Consider the following 21,917-nt stretch of genomic DNA (forward strand, 5'->3'; position numbering starts at 1 on the left):
TGTGAGATAGGCCCCTTAGCTTACAAAGGGGCAGTCTCATATTAAAGTAAAAATACATGTATTATGAAAGTGAAGGTGAAGCAGTATGAGGTAGGGTCTACATTTCGCTCATTCAGAATTGTCCACTGTCTTTGAATATATTCACAGTGTTATGGTGAAACAGATTGATATTTAACTACAAAGCCTGTTGGACTATACATTAGGCTAATAATAGGCCAAAGAGTCGATTAATAGTTATGATATCTTTTTAGTGATAAAGGGATAGGCCATAAATACAAGGTAAAATGTGATAAAGATGAGATATTAACCTCTTCGTGCTGTGCTGATTCATCACTGAATATAATAAAGTTGATGTTGATAACTCAACACACATTCTACCAAACTAGTGGCAGATCCAGGCGAGGTGCACCGGGCGCCCTCCACTTTTTTATTCTTGTAAAAACCAAAGAAATTAAAAGAAATAAAAAAAAAATGGAGGGGTACGCCCACTTTCATTTTGTAAAGTCCCCTCCCCCCTTCACGGAGTTCCTGGATCCGCCCTGCAAACAATACAACTACAAGGCTAATAATAACCATGCCCGCTCCTTTTAGTGCTTTTCAAACAGGTTTGGCCTCATGAATGTTGTGAATCACCGTTATTGTATCGTCCAACAGGGGTTGTAACCATCGCAGAAAGCACATCGGTTCAAAATGATCTTTTTTTTTTATTAATCTAATTACTGATTTATACAATCCTAATTCCTGCAAGCATGGACCTAATACACATGAAAGAGGCACATCAGCGAAACAAGACTGAAATAAAGGAAACGATCATTTTGTTAGTGACGATACATGATCACACAATCGTTATTGTCCAGACACCTGAATGTACTCATTAAGATGCATATAATCGGGTCTCGGTGACGATCATTACATCAAAGAAAGACTGCCGTGAACAGTCCATGTAGTGTTTAGGTCCATGATGCAAGTGATACGCGTTTAGGTTTACGAGTCCTCTTTACCGCCGGATACTAGTATTCCTGTATATCTGACTTATGGACCGGGAAAAGAAATTTGCCTATATAGAATACATAATGCATTATAACTGAAAATATCATGAATCATGTTTGGTCTAGTTTTGGGCCTATAAACAGCCGATAAGAGAATAATATTGCAAAACTGGGATGACCTTATTTCAACGCCAAAGTTGCATGCCTGTTAAGCCGGCTATTAAGAGAGAGAGAGAGAGAGAGAGAGAGAGATTTTATTTTTTTTTAGGTGATGCTGACTGATTTGATAATTAAAGAAATATTAATACTCGTGTATATAGTCTGGTGAAAATTGCAGCAGCACACATTGGCCTACTTTCTGCATTGCGAAAATACCTGACAAACTGCGGAAGAAGTTACGTTTGCTGGTATGATCTTTTGAGTTATTAGACCTCATATTCAAACAATACTGTGTTCTTATGGGTCAATCCACGTCAAATCATCCAATTTTCAGAAAAGTTGTCACCCGACCCCCTCCGATTTTCTTTAAAATCGCACCAAATGTTCCCCAAAGTGTCTGACGGAAAATCCCAAAATATTTTGCCCCAAGGTCAATTGGTTGCTAAGATACAGCCTCACATAGCAACCGATGCGCAATCCAAAATATTAGTTTTAAAAAAATTATGCATTTTTGATTGATTGTGGTAGCATGGATATTTATGCAAAAGTGTTCATTATCTGGAAATTGGAAGAACTTTATCGTCTTTGCAAGAAAAAGTGACTGTGACGCGAAATTGACATTTCGTTAACGTGCACGAGGTCACCGAAAATGGTGTTAAATGTTAATTTCGAAAATTTTAATGCATATTTAGAGGCTAATATCTTCCACATTTCATCACCTTAGGTTCTAAAATATTATGCTGTTGAAGGCTTTGACTTGCTCAGTAATTTTGAAAAAAATCAGCGGATTCGTGCCCACCGTTTTTACGGAGAGCGCCCTCAAAGTTGACAAAAATGAAAAATGTGCCAAATTCAAGGTCACGGATCACCGTTCGTCCCACCTAGGAATGGCATTAATTTTTTTGTATTGATAGACATTTACCTATATTATCTTGGGTTACCAAAGAAATTTTGCTACCGAAATGTTCAATGGTAAATTTACCCCACTGAAAATGGGCGTAAACGACCAAATTCCCATGTAATATCACATATTGGGTTTAGAGGATATTTCAAATGTCCAGGCTTTCAAGATGAAAAGCCATAGCCCTGTGATATTTGCAGTAGGGGTAGTCTGCTATACATATTTTAGTAATATGTACCACAAAACACTTTTATTACATATCAATAACCTTGAAATTTAATCCAAAATTTGACAAAAACAATGTCGCTCCATTTTCCTCATTGCACTGCATGTAATATGTGTTTTGAAAGACTTTTCACAGAGCAATATTTCAAGAATTATGAAAGCTGACAGCCTAACATATTAAGGTTCTAAACTATTTGTGCTCTTCTTTCAGATTTATTATCAATTTGATCATGAATGTTATACCCTTGACCTTGAAGTGCTTCTAAAAATAGCTCTAAATTTGTTAACTACAAATTACACACACAACAGTGTTTTATGGCATAACATACTAGTGATTCTTTCACAAGCACAAAAGTTTTTATGGTGTAAATGTTATATACTGGAATAAATCTATAGGTTCTTGCAAGATATGTTACAATTTCGTTTTGACATTGAACCTGAATTTATCACCTTCAAAATCAGGAGAAATGCCTATTCCTGCCCATACAAAAAGTACATAATAAATAGTTGATTATGGACATTGCGCCCAACACATAAGAATGATTCTTATTCTAGCCTGTGAAATGCACATTAAAAGCACTGAGAGTCATCTTTTTTGGGGGATTTGTTCTGTAACTTATGAAAATTCCATAATCATTTCAATTCTTATGTATTTTCTTGTTTTTGGAATATTTGTTATGTATTTCTTTGTTTTTTATTTTCTACAGCATTTGTGGTTTTTTTTAATTGGAAATTGTCACAGCCCATTTTTTCTACCATAATTTGAATAGAATTAATCAAAGTGATAAAATAGTAAAAATAGTCAAGTTTTTATGAGTTTCACCACAAAAGCACTGTTTTCCATAGGAAATGGACACAAAATCACAAAATATTACTGTCCCCTTTTGTGATTGAAATTGAGGGTCATTGTCAGAACAAAGTAATTAATTGTAACATATCTTGCAAGCATGTATACATTAATTCCAGTATATAACATTCACACTATAAAAAGCTTTTGTGTTTGTGAAAGAATCACAAGTATATCATGCCATAAAACACCTGTCTGTATGTAATTTGTAGTTAACAAATTTACAGCTATTTTTAGAAGCACTTCAAGGTCAAGGGTATAACATTCATGATCAAATTGACACTAAATCTGAAAGAAGAGCACAAACAGTTTAGAACCTTAATATGTTAGGCTGTCAGCTTTCATAATTCTTGAAATATTGCTCTGTGAAAAGTCTTTCGAAACACATTATTACGTGCAGTGCAATGAGGAAAATGGAGTGACATATTGTTTTTATCAAATTTTGGATTAAATTTCAAGGTCATTATTATGTAATAAAGGTGTTGTGTGGTATATATTACTAAAATATGTATAGCAGACTACTCCTACTGCAAATATCACAGGGCTATGGCTTTTCATCTTGAAAGCATGGACATTTGAAATGTCCTCTAAACCCATTATGTGATATTACATGGGAATTTGGCCGTTTACGACCATTTTCAGTGGGGTGAATTTACCATTGAACATTTCGGTAGCAAAATTTCTTTGGTAACCCAAGATAGTATAGGTCAATGTCTATCAATACAAAAAAATTGATGCCATTCCTAGGTGGGACGAAGGGTGATCGGTGACCTTGAATTTGGCACATTTTTCATTTTTGTCAACTTTGAGGGCGCTCTCCGTAAAAACGGTGGGCACGAATCCGCTGATTTTTTTCAAAATTACTGAGCAAGTCAAAGCCTTCAACAGCATAATATTTTAGAACCTAAGGTGATGAAATGTGGAAGATATTAGCCTCTAAATATGCATTGAAATTTTCAAAATTAACATTTAACACCATTTTCGGTGACCTCGTGCACGTTAACGAAAAATCAATTTCGCGTCACAGTCACTTTTTCTTGCAAAGACTATAAAGTTCTTCCAATTTCCAGATAATGAACACTTTTGCATAAATATCCATGCTACCACAATCAATCAAAAATGCATAATTTTCTTTTAACTAATATTTTGGAATGCACATCTGTTGCTATGTGAGGCTGTATCTTAGCAACCAATTGACCTTGGGGCAAAATATTTTGGAATTTTCCGTCAGACACTTTGGGGAACATTTGGTGCGATTTTAAAGAAAATCGGAGGGGGTCGGGTGACAAGCACTGGATGATTTGACATGGATTGACCCTCATACGAACGACATTTAACTTCTATTCTTGCAGCGCGCGGGCCTACATTCATATGTAGCTAGGACCTATTATAGACATTCCACATTGATTTTAAAAAGATAGGATCCTGTATACTCAATGTCAAGATTGAGGTGAGTTGGCTTGATACCCATCATTTTCATTTAACCATGTTCCTTTTCTGGCAGATCGGTATTCATTTTTTTTTTTTTTTTCAATGAGAACTCCTCCCATAAGAACAATAAGACCAAGATGTGTTTGTATATGAGTAGGCCTAGCTCTATCACATTCCTTCCATCTAGAATCCACGAGTAGGGAAGAATCGCCTTCTGCACACAATTAGTATCGCCTGTACAATCAGCGTGCAATCGTAAAGGACTTGAATAATAATTATAAGTATTACCCTTATTACTACTTTCATTTTTGTTATTACCATTGCTGTCATCAGTAAAATGACACGGTAAATTTGTTACCGAAGTAACTTATATATTTCTTTTTCTTACAACATAGAACCATTATAATCCCGTTCATTTTTTTTTTTTTTTGCCATGAACCTCCAAAAGAAGAAAAAGCACTATCATTCGTTTGCTATAGGTAATAATGGACATATTCACATTTCTCGTGCAATTTCCATATCCATTCGGCAATTATGGATTCGCGCACCACTGGTTAATTTTAAGCCTTCATCGGCATTCTTCTTATATTATACACAACTGCACTCACAGTCAATTAACTACATTGAACTGCACAAATTTCAAGCGAATTAAAGTGAAGTCTCCCTGGTCCGTGTGGTAGGACCTTTTGTATTCCTATATGTATCATTCCCCCCCCCCCCCCCAAAAAAAAAAAAAAAGAATAATAATAATAATGATAAATAAAGTGGGAGCCTAACACCCACTCCTCGGTTCCGCCGGCCCTGACAAACATGCAGCATTGACTCCTCTATGGTCGGACTGCAATGACTAAGTGGTCAAATTATATCCAAAAAAAAAAAAAAAAAAAAAAAAAAAAAAAACGTAGGAAAGGAGAACATTACTCTAATCTGATATTGATATGAGTTGTGCTAGATCTGAATGAGCTCGACTCGACTCCATAGTAACAAAGTTTTTTCTTTCCTGGGAATTGAAGCAACTTATATAAACTAATGTAATCACCATTATGTTAACCTACGGACATCTCTGTGATTTCGAAATCAACCAAAGATCAAAATTAATATCGATGTGTAGCCAGCGTAGAGAGGAATATTGTAGTGATAATTATTGCGAGATCTTCTCTCTTAACATTACGGACTGAGTTAGATTCAGGTCTGAATTATAAGAACAATGTTTTGCCCCTTTGACCTTCATCTTTCTCTATGTCTCTCTCCCAGTCAAAATAAGGGTTCTTTTATGTTTGGCTTGCCACACACCAACATGATGTTTACATAATGACTGGCATGTAGCTGATGCAAGCAGAATAAAGTCAGCACTATAGCTGCATGCGGGCATTCTACTGAGCATAGCTATATGCCTATAATTATGGTGAGACTCTGTATATGTAATTTTCCATCTCATGTCAATATAGGAAATACGTTTACGACCTGAAAACATTTAGACTGAGCAGAAAAAAATTCAGACAGAGATAGGGAGAGAGAGAGAGAGAGAGAGTCGATGACACCATTCTCCCGTATTCAGGACCAAGAGTTTCATAATTATTTCATGCAGTTCCCACTGCTCTGGTTGCTGGGAGTGGGCATTTTTTTTTTCTGTTGAAAGTCAGAAAAAAGAAACACATGAGATTTTAATCTCGCAAGTCGACGTTGCGTAAACGGACAGGTCATCTGAATTAATATGGGAAAGTTATTTTACATTTTTTTATATACATATTTCTCAATGTACAACATTAAAGTCACAGGCGATTCGCTATGTTGTCATGATTCTTTCGATGTCAAAACTGTATAGTTCTAAATCATATTTGTTTACCTTGCCATCTAGGCAATAAAAATGCTACACCATTAAGCCGACAAACAAAGTGTCGCATCAATATCATATTATATCGTATCCATTGTCCTTCAATCTAGGAATGTGTGTTTGATGTAACTTTAATTTTGGCCCTTTTGGCTATCCATAAATTTGAACATAACATTATTTTCGTTTTTTCTCCTCGATCAATGTCATGTGACCCCCTGATCCCTACAGCTATACAAACATCCAATGATGTGATGTGACTCCAGAGCTATATATAGCTACCACAATCCTACGGGTTTGCGTACGGACAGCGATCATTACATGGGTTGAGGTTTGCAGCGTGCCTTGTTTCATGGCAGAGTCGAGAGAGTGTAGGTACCTACATGTACCTTCTTGGTCGTACCGTGCCACCAGTAGGGCCTACACACACGCTACAGTACGGAGGATCGTGATATGATTTCGTATGCGACGAGGTACGCCCAACCGTAGAACCAGCAGCAGAAGACGCATGTTTTGTGATTTTGAACACAAGTACAGTAATGGGCAGCCACCATTAATTTTACGACGGAGTTGTCTACCTCACATCGACAAATCGGTCAAAAAACAAACAAACAACAACCTAATGATAGGCCTAAGCTAAATACAACAATGTGTTCGTTGATGTCGACATCGTATTAAAGCACAGTGGTAAGTATTTGTATTTTGTATTTATTTATTTACCACTTGTGGGATGGATAGCCCTTTCAGCAAATTGCTGTTTTTCGAAGGGGTCCAACCAAAGTAAAAACAACATAGCAATACACAAAACATTCAATAGGGGAGAGTAGTAAAAAAAAACAACAGATGAAAAAAAATGACTGTACAAGAAATACACAAATTTAGCTGAAACAGTAAACAAATATAAATATACGCGAGGTACATATGAGGAAAAAAAAGAACTCAAGCAATAAGGAGCAAAAAAAAAATCAGAGGTAGGGAGGAAAAAAAAAAGAAGAGAGAGAGAGAGAAAAAAAGAGCTAAGCAAAAATAATATCTTGTACATTATACCAAATCAAAATGCCATAAACTCAATAATGTAAAGCATTCAATGCAATTGGAATGGTCTTCAAATAACGTTTAAAACTCTCAACTGAAACAAATTTACCATATATTATATCTAGGTCATTCCATAATTTTGCGCCACGATAGATCAAAGATCGTATACCATAATTAGTTTTGCGTTGGGGGAGTTTGAGTTTATGTTTGCCAGATCTCGTTACATATGGGGTTTCACGCACATGAAACATACTGCTTAAATATGATGGACAAAAATTATGAGTTATTTGGTACATAACGCATGCTGAGTGTTTTCTCCAACGCACACTAAGTCTTTCTAGTTTAAGTACATCATACAAATTTTGCGAAGGAAATAAATAATCCACATTCAGTACAATCCGAAGTGCCCGATTTTGTAATACTTGTAATTCATTAAGATAGGACTTGTATGTGTTTGCCCAAACTACATCACAGTAGTCCAAATTAGGCTGAATAATTGATTTGTAAAACAATAATGCCGTGCGTCTATTAATATACAATCTTATTCTACGAAATAGATATAACAACTTTAACACTTTTTTCTTCACATAATCAGTATGTTGTTTCGAACATAAATTCTGATCAATAATAACACCTAAGTATTTACAACATTCATTTCTCTTTATTTCATTATCATCTATATAAATATGACAACTGTTAAGTACTGTTTGGTACTTTTTCAATCGCTGATGTGTACCGAGAAACATTACTTCACATTTCCTTGCATTCACGGTGAGTTTATTTTGTTTAAACCAGCTGGATAACCTAAGCAAATCAATATTCAATTTCCTGGTAATATCAGTTGGCTCTTTCGATGCAGTAAACAAGCAGGTATCGTCTGCGTACAAAGATAGCTCGCAATGATTTACATTGTATGGCATATCATTAACAAAAATAGAAAATGATAAAGGGCCTAGAAGTGAGCCCTGGGGTACACCACATTTCAAATCAGATTCAGTAGATATATAACCATTCACAGACGTATATTGTTTTCTATCTTCAAAATAATTTCTGAACCACCTCAGTGCATGTTGGCCAAATCCATACATTTCTAACTTCTGCAATAATATACAATGGTCGACAGTATCGAACGCTTTCTTGAGGTCGATTGTCACAAGACCAACAATATTACCTTTATCAATCGCATCCAACCATTTTTCTGTTACGTTTAATAATGCAGTTTGCGTTGAGTGCATTGGTCTAAAACCTGATTGACATTCTGTTAATATCTTATTTTCATTCAAAAAATTATTAACTTGATTATATACAACCTTTTCCATTACTTTGCCCAAACTCGAAATAACAGATATAGGGCGATAATTTTCAATGTCTGATTTGTCGCCGCCTTTGTGAATTGGAGTGATGCGTGCGCACTTCCACTGACTAGGTATAATACCAAGTTGCAGTGACTGGTTAAGAATGTGTGTCAGTGGGGGTGCAATAATGGAGGCTATTGGTTTCAGGAGCTTTGCGGGGAAATTGTCTGGTCCAGTAGATTTATTCAATGGGAGGTTCCGTAGTATTTCCTCAGTGTCTTTGGGCAATACCTTGTCAAAAAGGAACGTATTGGTAAACAGTTGGGGTGTTTGGGGATACCTTATTTTCTTCTCCGCAGAGTCAGATGCACTGTGTAGATTAGTACCTATGGTACAAAAATAATCGTTAAATGCATCTGATAATTCTTGTCCAGTTAAATGCTTATCATTATGAACAACAAAAATGGTTTGACTTTCTTTCTTTTTTTCAGGTGCTAAGTATCGTAGGGTTTTCCATACATTTTTCACATTAGAAGCAGCCGTTTCAATCTTAGTCGAAATAAAATTACATTTTGCTTGACGAATTTTGCTTGTAACCAAGTTTCTGCTCTTCTTATAATTATCCCAGTCACACTTTAATGTAGATCTTCGGGCCCGGGCTTTCAATTTATCTCTTTCTTGCATCAATCTCAAAATACTGTCGGTCATCCAAGGTGAATCTCTTTGCTTAATACGCCTTTTCCGTAGTGGTGCATGTTTATCAGCCACAGTCATAATCGCAGAAGAGAAAATAGAACAGGCCTTTTCCGGATCGTTCGATTGAAATACACAATCAAAATCAATATTATTAACATCATTAAAGAAAAGTTCTTCATCAAAATGTTTAAAACTTCTTCCGGTTTTATATTTATGCTGCCCAATACTACGACATTTGGACCTTCCAACAACACAGTATATCATATAATGATCACTAATAGACGTTTCAATTACTCCACTGTCACATATTTTGTCGTCACTATTACTAAATATAAGATCAACTGTTGTCGTAGTACTTTGAGTTACTCTTGTGGGCTCATGAATAAACTGTGTAGCATTAAAGGACTCCATGATGTCCACAAGTTTTCTCGTGTGCCAGGGTATACATGTACTCTTCACGTCACAATTCAAATCTCCCAATAAATAATAAGACATTTTCAAATCATCAATTTTCATCATCACTTTTTCAAATTCCACAAACAAATCATTACTCGAATTGGGAGGTCTGTACCAACACATTACATAAAACGATTTTTGCAACTCAAGTTTTACTTTTATTACAATCAATTCCTACTTATCATATATATCAAATTCGTCCTTACGTACAAGTAAGTATTACCTCTTTATTGAAAGACAGGATCTGGAAGTGGAAATACTATTTTCAGGCCCCGCGGTGGGCCATGGCACTGCTTTGGGTTCAGTATGATGTCCGCGCGAGAGAATACCGATGTGACTGGGAGATGTGTAATAAAACACAATTAGTCAACAGACATCACGACACGTAGGCCCAAGGGACTGTGGCATCGTTGGTCCAGCAATAAGCCTAAATAATAAGAACATTCATACGAAACTCCAAGATGACAGATAGGCATTAGAGGATGCAAACGACTCATCGACGATAGCTGGGGATGTTTAGGAAATATGAATGTAAATTAATGTCTTCTGAAATGATTTAACAATTAAGACACCGGTGCACTAAATGTGACCATCTTTGAGGTTTGATATAAAAAGTTCATGCGGAATAGTCTCTTGATCAATTCACAATGGTGCACCCTATGTACTGACATAATGAAAATGCAAATTTTGCACCTCAAAGTGTACACATAATTAATGCACAATAAGCAAAGTTCGTAATTCGCTTTAGATTTTGCATTTCCAATTACACAACAGTTGACATATTGATGGAAAATTCAGAGCCAGAGGGTACACAAAGTCAAGAACGATATTACTGCTGGATCCAGGAACATATAATGCCCTGGCAAATGAAAAATTATTGTAATTAGAACAGTCCTACAAAACGAGATACGGTACCATTAATGTACAGGGTGCTTTGTCTTTGAAGATTAACAAAATATTTGGTGGAGAAATTTCGGTGACAAACTTGCATCGACCATTTCATCTGAAACTGAATAGGAGTCAAATTAGAGGCATGACATGAAAAGAATAAAGTCTCAACTACCAAAAAGTAATCAGTCGCTTAATAGTATCGTAAATTCTTATTAGTGTCTTGTAGAGCTATAGAAAGAATGAAAATTGTTGTCAAAGACTTCAAGAAAGTGAGAATCCTTATTGGTTTCATTTGCTATACACGCCGTCATTGTTCAATAATCATGGTGATATTTGTTCATACAGTACTTATTTTCGTACTGACAATACTGAACCAGAGTTTTGATAAGTGTAGTTTGCATGCATTGAAATATCATTGAGCAACACAGTCAACTGTGACAGATAACAATATGTCAATGTTAATAAACAGAAAAACTGTATAAATTTATTGTCAAGTGGTGAAAACCGTCTCGCCTCCCCTTGATCACGATAGCGTCGGAAGAAAAACTTTGAATGTGTTTTTCTCAAAACTCTGATTTCCACAACCACTTGACATGCGCTAATAAAATCATCGGTATCTCCGCAACCGAGTACTTTTATGAGTTGTGCTGTATATGAAATTAAAGTAGAAGAGCATGAAAATAATGTCATGCCATTTTCAATTGCCCTCCCAGACTTTCAGATTCTTTTGTTGTAGCAGGTCACAGGTGACGCGAATGTGACGTGTGTCGTGACAAAGAAAAAAGACGTAAATTTGACGTGATTTTTACCAGTCTCTGCTATCAGGGGCAAATCACAGGGTTTGGGGGGAGGGAGAAAATCGTTTTAAAAACGTCAATGGATATTACAAAACGTTTTTATTATGCCTGCTACATCTTCGTCCTTCATAAACGTCTACAAAACATTTTTATTAGGTCTACTACGTCGACTTCGTCTCGAAAGAACGTCTAAAAAGGTTTTTATTTGGTCCCCTGCGTGTTCTCAATTGGTTTCTTTATCATGAACATTCATGCCTATTTATTAGTATATCATGTCTTTTTATGAATAGTCAAATAAGAAAATATAAGATTTGAGTGTGTGCTTTCTTTCCAATATTTAAATAGGTTAGGGGAGTCCATTTGATTTGAATCATACATCATTTTAAAGCTAAAAGCCTTCTCTTTTAGAATATGCCCTGAACTAAAATTTCATGTCTGGCGACTTTTTGTTTGCTTTGAGATGCAGGGTCACATATGCTATGAATGTTATACATTGGATGTAGTAGTTGTTTCCAGGGTTTAAAAGGGGAGTATGTAATATTTCGGTTGAGTTGGAAATTCAGGTTTTAATATTTTTTTGAGAGAAAGAGCTAGTTACAAACGACCGATGTAAAGTATCACACAGCATGCTGATCTAAGAGCATCAGAGTTTATAGATTTAAAAAAAAAAGTGTTATATTGATGAGAAATATGCAAAACAAAATGAACCCAATAAAACATATAAATCCCACCTTTAATTATAAGGACCTTTTTGTTTTGTTTTTTTCATTTGATAAGTCAATTCAGAACCGATTTTCATCAAATTAATAAACTTCATATTCCTCTTAAAATTGCATATTTTTTATGATTATATTATTACAAGTCGTTTCTAATTATCTTACAAAAAGTTACAACCTGATTCCCCATGTAAATCAAAACGAATGGAGTTAATTAAAGATAAGATAATCATATTTGTACGTATTCATACCTACATTAAGGAATGTCACGATAGAAAAATTGTTAAAACAGGGGATCAAATTAAATGTATATACATGTATATATATATATATATATATATATATATATATATATATATATATATATTATTGTGTGTGTGTGTGTGTGTGTGTGTGTGTGTGCGTGCGTGTTCCGAACATGATGTCTATGTGTGCGTGCGTGTTCCGAACATGATGTCATCCTTATCAGGAGCAAATCCAATGCGATTGATTTGTTTTTCTTTCGATAGCATGTGGAGTATTACTCACCTCTGTAATGTGTAAGATGGTATGCGAGACGAATGTGCTGAATACACGGGACGCTGATGAGCAACATCCAACTATAGGCCTACCGTCTGGAAATATTTTCGGGGAACTAATGTCTGGGAAGATTTTTTTTTTAGTGGTTCACAATATACAAGCTTGTTTTTAGTAGACCTCTCAATTCCCTTTTCTTCTCAACTGAAGCATAACTTTGTATTTTTGCCACGAGTATGCAATCTTATATTAATCTGTATCATTTATCCTTTGCAAAGTCGAATGTATATGTTTATGATATAACTCATGATTTATTCTGTGTCATGTTTTGTTAAAAAAAAGAAGAATGGAAATGAATAAATTGAATTGAATTGAATACATAAAATCTTCGCAATCATTTAGAGGCACTCATCACCTTCAACGCAAAATATAAATATTTGTCAAATTCTTTCTGTTTTAATTGTATCTTTACAGCTGTGAGAGACACGGTTAACTCTGAAGCAGCGGATGCGTCTCTGGTCATGGAATCCGTTGCGGGATCGACGGATGATACAAGACAGGAGGGGACGCCCTCTTTGGCAAGGGCAATGCAGGAGGGTGAAGTAGCTGGCCTTGAGAGCATCCAGAACTATGTGGCCAGTCACACCGATGAGGATGGCATAGATGCCACTGCTTCTGATGGAAAGACTGCTCTGATGATAGCGTGTGAAAAGGGACAGGAAGATATTGTCAGGTTTCTTTTGGAGAGTGGTGCAAACCCAAATGTCTCCTCTCCCAAGAGTGGGGACACACCTTTACATGTGATCTGCTTCAGACAAGATTACTGGATTCAGGTCATTGCCGAGGGGACCAGATTTAAAATTGTGCAGGCACTTCTGCAGCATGGTGCTACCTTCAGGGAAAACGGAGCAGGACTGACTCCTGTCCATGTAGCAGCACTGTCTGACTTTGCCTATCTGGTGGAATTCCTGATATCTGAACAGTGCAGTGGAAGTAACACAACAGAAGCAGATAAGGTCACCTCTTTGGAAATGCTGGGCTTCTCGAAATGCATGAATACAAGTTACGGCAATGGATATGATACATTATGCAAGGTCATTTCCCAGCGCTGTCATGTTTCTGAGAGTGGAGCTGATCCTGAGCTTGAAGCCATTTTTCAATGCACTGAAAAATATTCACTTGCTGATATTAATGCTATCAAAGATGACAAGCGTGCCATGAAAATTCAGTGGTTTCTTATTGGAGATAGAATCATACCTGCAGGGGCTAAGGGGGTATATCTGTTCAGGCCCTTGGCTAAGTTTGCATGTGAATGTATGCAACATGACGAAGCCACAAGAGGTTACAATATATTCAAGTATCTGATGTCCTCTGAATCACACTCGAAAGCAGTGCTGGGAACTGTAATGGAAGGCATATCACATTTCTTTGAGGATGGTGATACACAGGACACCAAGGTTGTTACTCAGGGGTGCGAGATTGTCAACGAATATCGAGATGTCATCCAACACGTCAGCAATTCTTCCCTAGTTGAGCACGGTCCACAGCTGCTTCGAAGTTTTGGACGATTACTTTTTGATATTGCATACAATGTTTCTGAGCTTGAACTACTTGAGTCCGTTATAAAGACAGCAGAGAAAGTAATTACTAAAGTTCGGGCCGCATTTTCTCCTTCAGACCTTGACAAATTTAAGGCTGGTTCACTTACTTATCACATTATGTGGAAACAAGCAGAAACCTACTGCGATGAAATGTTTTGTGGTGGCCTTCGTATGCCATCACTGAATCGTGTAAAGCGCGTACTGTGCAAGTTGTTCAGGTACGATGATGTCACATACGTGGACGACAAAAACGGTACGATGCTTCATGTAGTGTTAGATTCACTAAACTATGAGCGTGACAAGTCTCTCCTTGTTAACTTGGCAAGGATCCTGATACGTCATGGTTGCCCTGTGAACAAGGTGAAAGATGAAGACGGTCTAACTCCTGTGAACTTGTTGGCCATGATGAAGGAAGATGATTGTTTCGATTCCGACGATGAAGAAGACATCAACGAGCTTGCTGACTTGTTAAGTCCTACGACCAGTATCACGACCTTAGAAGAAATGGCAGCCAGAGTTATCGTCCAGAACAAAATCCCTTACCACGGTTTTCTTCCAGAGAGTATTTGTGAGATGATCGATGGAGAGACTGTGGTTCCGGACTTTCGCGTTCTGAAGACTCCTGAGAAATCTGAATCTACCACAGAATCAGACTGATTTCTTCCTGTGCAGAAACAATCTGGCTACTCCTCACAGTAAAAACGACGTTTGTTTATAATTATGAAAGGTATTGAACATGTGAGAATCGCAGGATAATCACCTAGAAACATCATTCTAATATGTCCATAGTTATTTTTCCTCTTTGAACAGTCTTTCTTGTCTTTGTAATATCCTAAGATGCTTTGAATAACCCCATTTTGTAAATTGTGTGATGGTTTTCTACCTTTTCAAGCTTCAGACAAATACTCAATCATTGTAATTTGCTTTTACCGCAGGAAATCTGACTGTCGTAGCGTTTATATATCACATGCTCTGTATACTAAAAAATGCCTTATTTAATTTCTAAACAAAATGTTTGCCTTTGATGAAATGTGAATTAGTGGGGGAGAAAGAAACTAGAATACAATGTTTGTAATTGTTTAGGTCTGTGATTGTCATAAATCCGTAATGGTTTTTATATAAACACGTCGCATCGCAACTCGCAAGTCCATCGCATCGTAACTTCAAGGGCGTCACTATGCTGGAAACGACTATTGTCGATTTTAGTTTACAATCACGATGATAACGCACATTAGTTTGATGACATGAGGACTTTATCACAGGTGATGCCAGAATGCTGAAATGATTGAACAGAAGTCTATCTTTCTGTGTCGTTCTCTTCTTCTTTCGCGAAAAAACCACACCAAAAAAAAAAAAAAAAAAAAAAAAAAAAACGAATCTGAATTCCATGAATTTTTGATGGCGGTATACATAAGTCTAAACTCTTCGAAATAGCTCATAGCCGGAGTTGATGATACTCGCCCCTCTCACTATCATGTTCTGCACCACAAGAGTGGCCGACTAAATGGCGTTTTGTCCATTGTATAGGTTTTTGTTGTTTTTATTCGGTTTTATCAAATACAGCTCTGCTCAGCAGAGGCTAGTGTTTATACTGTGCTAATAAAAGAGCCTCACCGGTGTAATTTGGCATAGACGAGTATAGTGATGATACTATGAATCTGATTTTAACTACCATTGCAGGAAGATAGCCATAATCAGAAATTACTCCCCGCAAAAACAAGCTAGTCAAAAGAGAGACAAAGAAGGAGAGAGAGAGAGAGAGAGAGAGTGAGAGAGAGAAAGGAACACATCTACGTAATCCACTTATTCGGTTACAGTAATCCCGTTTTAATAAAAAAGCAACAGTTAGCACATTGAACATTATAGCGGATACCAGTGCGTTTTATAAAGTATAGTGTTCTGAATTCTCCCTATCGCATATAAAGCCCGACAGACGCAGCGGCGTCTGGTCAGCGTCTGATACCAATAAGTATGTAAAACAAAGCGATGATTGGAATGAACAAGACTAGAACACGGAAAGGGGGGGGGGGGGGGGAGGAGAATGTTCCATCCACCCAAGGCGCACTACGGCGCAAACGGGGCTGCCGTGACCTGGCTGCCGTGATATGGTGTAAACCTCGCAGCTGTGTGGAGTGAATTCTGCCTCCCTTTCACCCCCCCCCCCCCCCATTTTAAAGGGGTAAATATACCTACAGTTGTCTTTAGGATGTCATAAAGTCATTCCAAAGCAACATTTCTGCCTAAGCATAGAATATAATGAAAAAATAATATTCTTTACCACTTTCTGTTGAATTTTGACTGTCACATACACTGTGCATAATTATGATGTTATTGATTACGTTGCGATGTAAAACATTAAAAATGAACTGAACTGAATTGAAGTGACCTAGAATTGAAGAAATGTCATTTATTATCGGCTTAGTAGTCCCTCAAAATCCGTTGAGTCATCTATAGATTATAAAATAACATTATGCCAGGGCGTTCTCATACTTTCTCTATCTCTCTCTAGAGATCTCATCAAAATTTGGGACAAGGCGGCCATTTTGTTTTAGGTCTCACTAAATCTGAGATTTGCTCTTCAGCCATTTGTTTTCTACACAAAATTGTCCCAAAGTTTGCATTTTTATTGAGATATCTAAAGCAAAATTTGGGACAGGCTCAATAATGCCACTATTTTTCGCTCAAATTCAACGATATTTTTATTCCTAGAAGGGAATAATCAATTCCCTTCAATATTTGGAACAATTTAGAGCATTCACTTTTTTTCACTGCCAAAAATGCCCCAAAAATGGACCTGACCTGTAAAGTTGAACAAAGACATAATATCAAAAGAACTGTTTCTTAGCTCAACAGGGGCTTCCATTTATTCCTTTATTTCTTAGTTTAATGCGCTAATTCTTTTTGATTTATGTTCCAGAGATATTCAGCTATCAAACACATCTATTTTTATCTTCATAAGATGCTCAGATATTTTTTAAATCAAGTTTTTGCAGTTGATATTCAGGTGTAGTATGAAATAAATTTGTGTCAATTTGGGACAGCAGATATTTCTCACTTACAGCCTTGTATTCCCCAAACAGACCTCCTTTTCTTATAAATAGGGATGTTGTTTTGAAGTTATCATGCTAATATTTGCCAGTTTGGAATCTATAAATCAATCTGTATTATAAAGAGATATGAAACAATTTTTGAGTTTTGATATTTTTCCCTAATGCAAACCAATGGGGCATTGAAAATTTGGGACACTTTTTAAACAATTACCAAGAAATATGCTAATTCCACATCAGTAATCAGAATACAAATTTGCAATGAAAAATGTTTAAATTTTACAAAATTTTAAATTTGACAGTCCCCTTCTTACTTGTCATCATTTTATCAAACTTTCTTTTGAAGGCTATTTTTCAAAAGTGAGAAGAAGCGCCCTCTAGCATAGAAGTCTACCCAGGTGGAGCTAAAATAGTCTTTGTCTTATGCAGTGTGAGGTTTTGGTATATCATTATCATGCATGATTTTCAGAGGAATCTGTTGTGGTATGACGCATCCTTTAAAAATATTATATTTCAAGCAATCTACTCACGTAAGGGTAGTTCTAGCCTTACATGCTACAATATGAATGACACACTTATCAAAGAAATCTTAATTTGGGTCTGTTTCTAGACTATTCGTGTTCTGTATGTCAGAACTATAATTATGAACATTTCCAAGGTGATTATCTATCATGCTTGTCAAAAGCAACATTTCTCTCCTTCTCTGACATTAAATTCATTACTTGAAGATGTTTACATCTTTCTCTATTCACAGTGCACAATATGCAGTTATCCAGAACAGCTTGTTTTGAATCAATGAACCAAAGATTACACTGTAAGCAAAAAAAAGATCAGCTCTGTGACAAATCACTGTAATGATGCTTTGTGATAATAAGTTACATATCTAGAAAGTAGAAATCTTTGCCTCCAAGCGATCAAGAAAAAAAAGTGTTTTCAGGTAATTTCATGAAATGATTTTTTTTTTTCCACACACAGAGTGTTTATGTACATGTACATAAATATTGCAGGTTTTGTATAAAAATGTATGATTGTATGTTTGCTTATGTCTGTAAATGGGGGCTTACATTCGCAATGATGATTTCCTCATAAATCAAATATTGCAAAAGTGTGAGCAACCACACAACCACACACACACACACACACACACACACACAAACACAACATTTAGGCACTACAATAAGTATCATTCTCCTTGCATGCCATACAAGTACAGTAGTTGGTATTCTAATTCATACGATAATACACATCATCAATCATTCTCTCAGTTATGAACACTATATAATCATACATACCATAATTTGAAGGCGATAACAGATTTCAAGTTCTGGTTTTCTAGTTGCATTTCACTCACTAGCTTTTATTTTTCAGTGATACATCCAAAGTAATTAATGCAGGACCAATAGTTCATGTTTGCTATGTACGAATAAGCTTAGATTATAACACAGATTCACTTCATGTTATTCTTATCAATGCATCACTTACAATATGCATAATATGACATATGAATGACAGATACAGTAAGCGGCAATCACACATCACTGAATGTGTGTATAAGAGACAGCACAGACTGTAGTATAACAATTTACAAACATTTCATCGTTTTCAAATGCAGGGGTTGCATACGTATCTTCTTTTTTTTTTAATCCTCTGCATACATGGAAAAGATAGTTTAAATAAAACTTAGGTCATAACTTCCATTTCCTCCTTGGCTATGGTACATGTAGAACAAAAAAAAAGACTTATTCTACACACCAAGAGTTTGGCATGTACTTTTGGCATAAAAAAGAAAAAGAAACCCATTTGTGCGCTTACTTCGAATAAACAGGTCTACGTGCCATCTTAAAATTTGTTGTTGGAAATAAACAGAATGGAATAAAATCCCTTATCACATAATGAAGTTAACATCTTTGGCAAGATGTATTTCATAAAGAGTAAGATGATGCCTGTATGGACAAATACACAAATGCCCCCCCCCCCCTGCTTTTGAATACTAATATTCAAACTACTAACGATTCCCACATTTTAGCAATATGTTGTATTACAAAGGCACATGTACACTGGTAGGTGATAAACAAATATCAACCCAGCACATGTGCCAAGTATATCAAAACGCTTGACAAATTCCTATGAAATATGCATTGTAGTGTCATGATGATATTCTTTTTAAAGCATAGCAAGGCTTTATTCATGTCAAGCTTAGCTCTTTTTTTTTGCACTATGCACAACTGATTTACAGCCAACAATGAATGTTACCAGTACTTCATGTCACATGTAGAAGCAATGCCCCACATGAAATGTTTTATTCCTGATGTAATGTATTCAGGAGCTCCTTCATCTTTTCTGTGATAAATGGAAAGCCAAACCAAAAAGGGAGTTTGAAACAATATAAGCTAAGTTCACATATGAGTGGTGGTAAACAAATTACTACAATCACTTTACTGTCAGGAAATCAACCAACATTTCAGCCTATACACCTTGAACACTTTCAAAAAAATTTTGTGACATTCAAAACATAGGAATCATCATTTCATTCGGGCATTATACCTTTTAGGGCCCCTTTCTGCAATACAAGTGGCATAATACTGCAATGTTGGCTGTTGGGATGACAAAATAAAAATGCAAAATTCATATACATCATTCCATTCTATTCGTATTATGATTGTCTACCAACATGTGAAAATTTGCTTCCATCAGCATTACAATAGTATGACAATCACCGATCTATGGTAATGCTAACTGGTACAAACATACTCCCATCACTTTTTCTATCGATCAAAACTGATATCAAAGCACAAATTTATGGTTATTTGGTAGTATACCAATGCCAAATGACTTCCTGACCACAAGAGGCATAAACATCAATTACATGCATTCACTTAAAGTTGAAAACTAGCCTTGATGATACACAATAAAATAGACTTGACTTGCGCACCTTTCAGAAAATAACTGATAAACAGAGTGAAATGATTTTCTCAGTTGGCAATAGGCACTTCACTCATGTTTAAAGGGACATAATATGTAGGCTCACCCGACATAAAAATTTAGTGGAGTTCATGTTCAAACACAGAATGTTTGTGTAAACCAGCAGGTGACCAGTGGGAAGTATCTATTTACTAATCTGCATTGTATACTATCAACACAATTTTTCTGTCATTATTGCCATATACTAGGCTTTGATGAAAACATTGTCGCTGTCAGGTGGCAAGCACTTTTTATAAGGATACTTGAACAATTAATACATCACCAATGCTTATCTCAGTGAATATTAAAACTTACATCCGTGTTGTTATGGCAAATGACCCTTTTTCTGCTTATGTGCAAAGATGAATTACAAAATGACTTACTGCAAAAATCAATGCCCAAAATAGCACACAATCCAGTCATGTATGTGTCAAAATTGTTGAATTCAATAGCAGAGTACAGAAGAATAACATTTCCAGTATATTTTCTCAATTATACACCCCCCCCCCTCCCCCCACTCAGGTGGTCATACGTACTGCACAATCCCAATTTTTCAGGAAAGGGGTACTTTTTGGGGGCTCAGCTCAGTGAAAAATCCCCGAAAATTACTTAAAGGACAAGTTCACCTTTATAAACATAAGGATTGAGAGAATGCAACAATATTAGTAGAACACATCAGTGAAAGTTTGATGAAAATTGGACAATCGATGCAAAAGTTATGAATTTTTAAAATTTTTGTGTTGGGACCGCTGGATGAGGAGACTACTACAGCTTGTGAGTCATATGCGTACAACAGTATAAAGAAAATGTAAAGAAAATTCAACATATTTTCACTTTTTTCGCATAATAAAAGAGCACTTGACTTGACTCTTTCTACAGGCAGGGGGAATAATATTACCCATAACATTTGTCGGTAACAAGTCGCGGGAATGTGTACTTTTTTCAAAAGATGAAATTTTGTGAAATTCTCTTTATATTTTCCTTATATTGTTGTACGCATGTGACATCTAAGTTATTCACACACTGCAGTAGTCTTCTCATCCAGCGGTTACTGCACAAAAACTTCAAAAATTCATAACTTTTGAACGGATTGTCCAATCTTCCTCAAACTTTCAATGATGTGTTCTACTAATAATGCTACATTCTCTCAATCCTTATGTTTATGAAGGTGAACTTGTCCTTTAAAATAGAGGGTCTTCTATTTTTCCCCTAAATATTTCTTATAAGGGGTAGTTAACAAATCTTTCCCAAACAATCCTAAGACAGCTAGATACGGAAAATGAAAATAAAAATAGATACAAATCTGAAACACAGGTGCATACTTTGCTGCAAAGCATGTCAGGCTGTAGCTGGCCTTCTTTTCATAGAATATTTCACCATGATATGCGTTGCACGTACGTCACGCTACGAAAATGCAGGGGCGGATCCAGAAATTCTGTAAAGGGGGGCGTAACTAATATTTCTGGTGCCGCTTCCGGGGTTTCATTTCATTTTTTCTTCTTTTTATTTCTCTTTATCTTAAC

General features: G+C 36.1%; 2 protein-coding genes across 3 annotated transcripts in view; both read left to right on the top strand.

Moving 5' to 3' along the window:
* Positions 1-15,060, top strand: part of LOC139734199 (protein fem-1 homolog C-like) — a 21,942-nt gene extending 6,882 nt beyond the window's left edge. Inside the window, exons 1-2 of one of the 2 annotated variants that reach the window (XM_071645005.1) lie at positions 6,679-7,070; positions 13,260-15,060. In XM_071645005.1, the coding sequence (XP_071501106.1) occupies positions 13,307-15,043 (1,737 nt within the window). In that variant the 5' untranslated portion in view covers positions 6,679-7,070; positions 13,260-13,306 and the 3' untranslated portion in view covers positions 15,044-15,060. Of the gene's footprint in view, positions 1-6,678; positions 7,071-13,259 lie in introns of those variants that run through there. The other variant, XM_071645004.1, reaches the window with a different exon arrangement.
* Positions 15,061-15,088: 28 nt separating this feature from the next.
* LOC139734197 (uncharacterized) overlaps positions 15,089-21,917 on the top strand; it is a 54,157-nt gene continuing 47,328 nt past the window's right edge. The window contains exon 1 of the mRNA XM_071645003.1: positions 15,089-15,113. The gene's annotated coding sequence lies outside the window, so the exon portion shown is untranslated. The remainder of the gene's footprint in view (positions 15,114-21,917) is intronic.

The sequence above is a fragment of the Diadema antillarum genome, unplaced genomic scaffold (genome assembly GCF_040938485.1).
Source record: "Diadema antillarum isolate AM-2024a unplaced genomic scaffold, OU_Dant_1.0 seq00000512_RagTag, whole genome shotgun sequence".
In the NCBI taxonomy this organism is placed as follows: Eukaryota; Metazoa; Echinodermata; class Echinoidea; order Diadematoida; family Diadematidae; genus Diadema; species Diadema antillarum.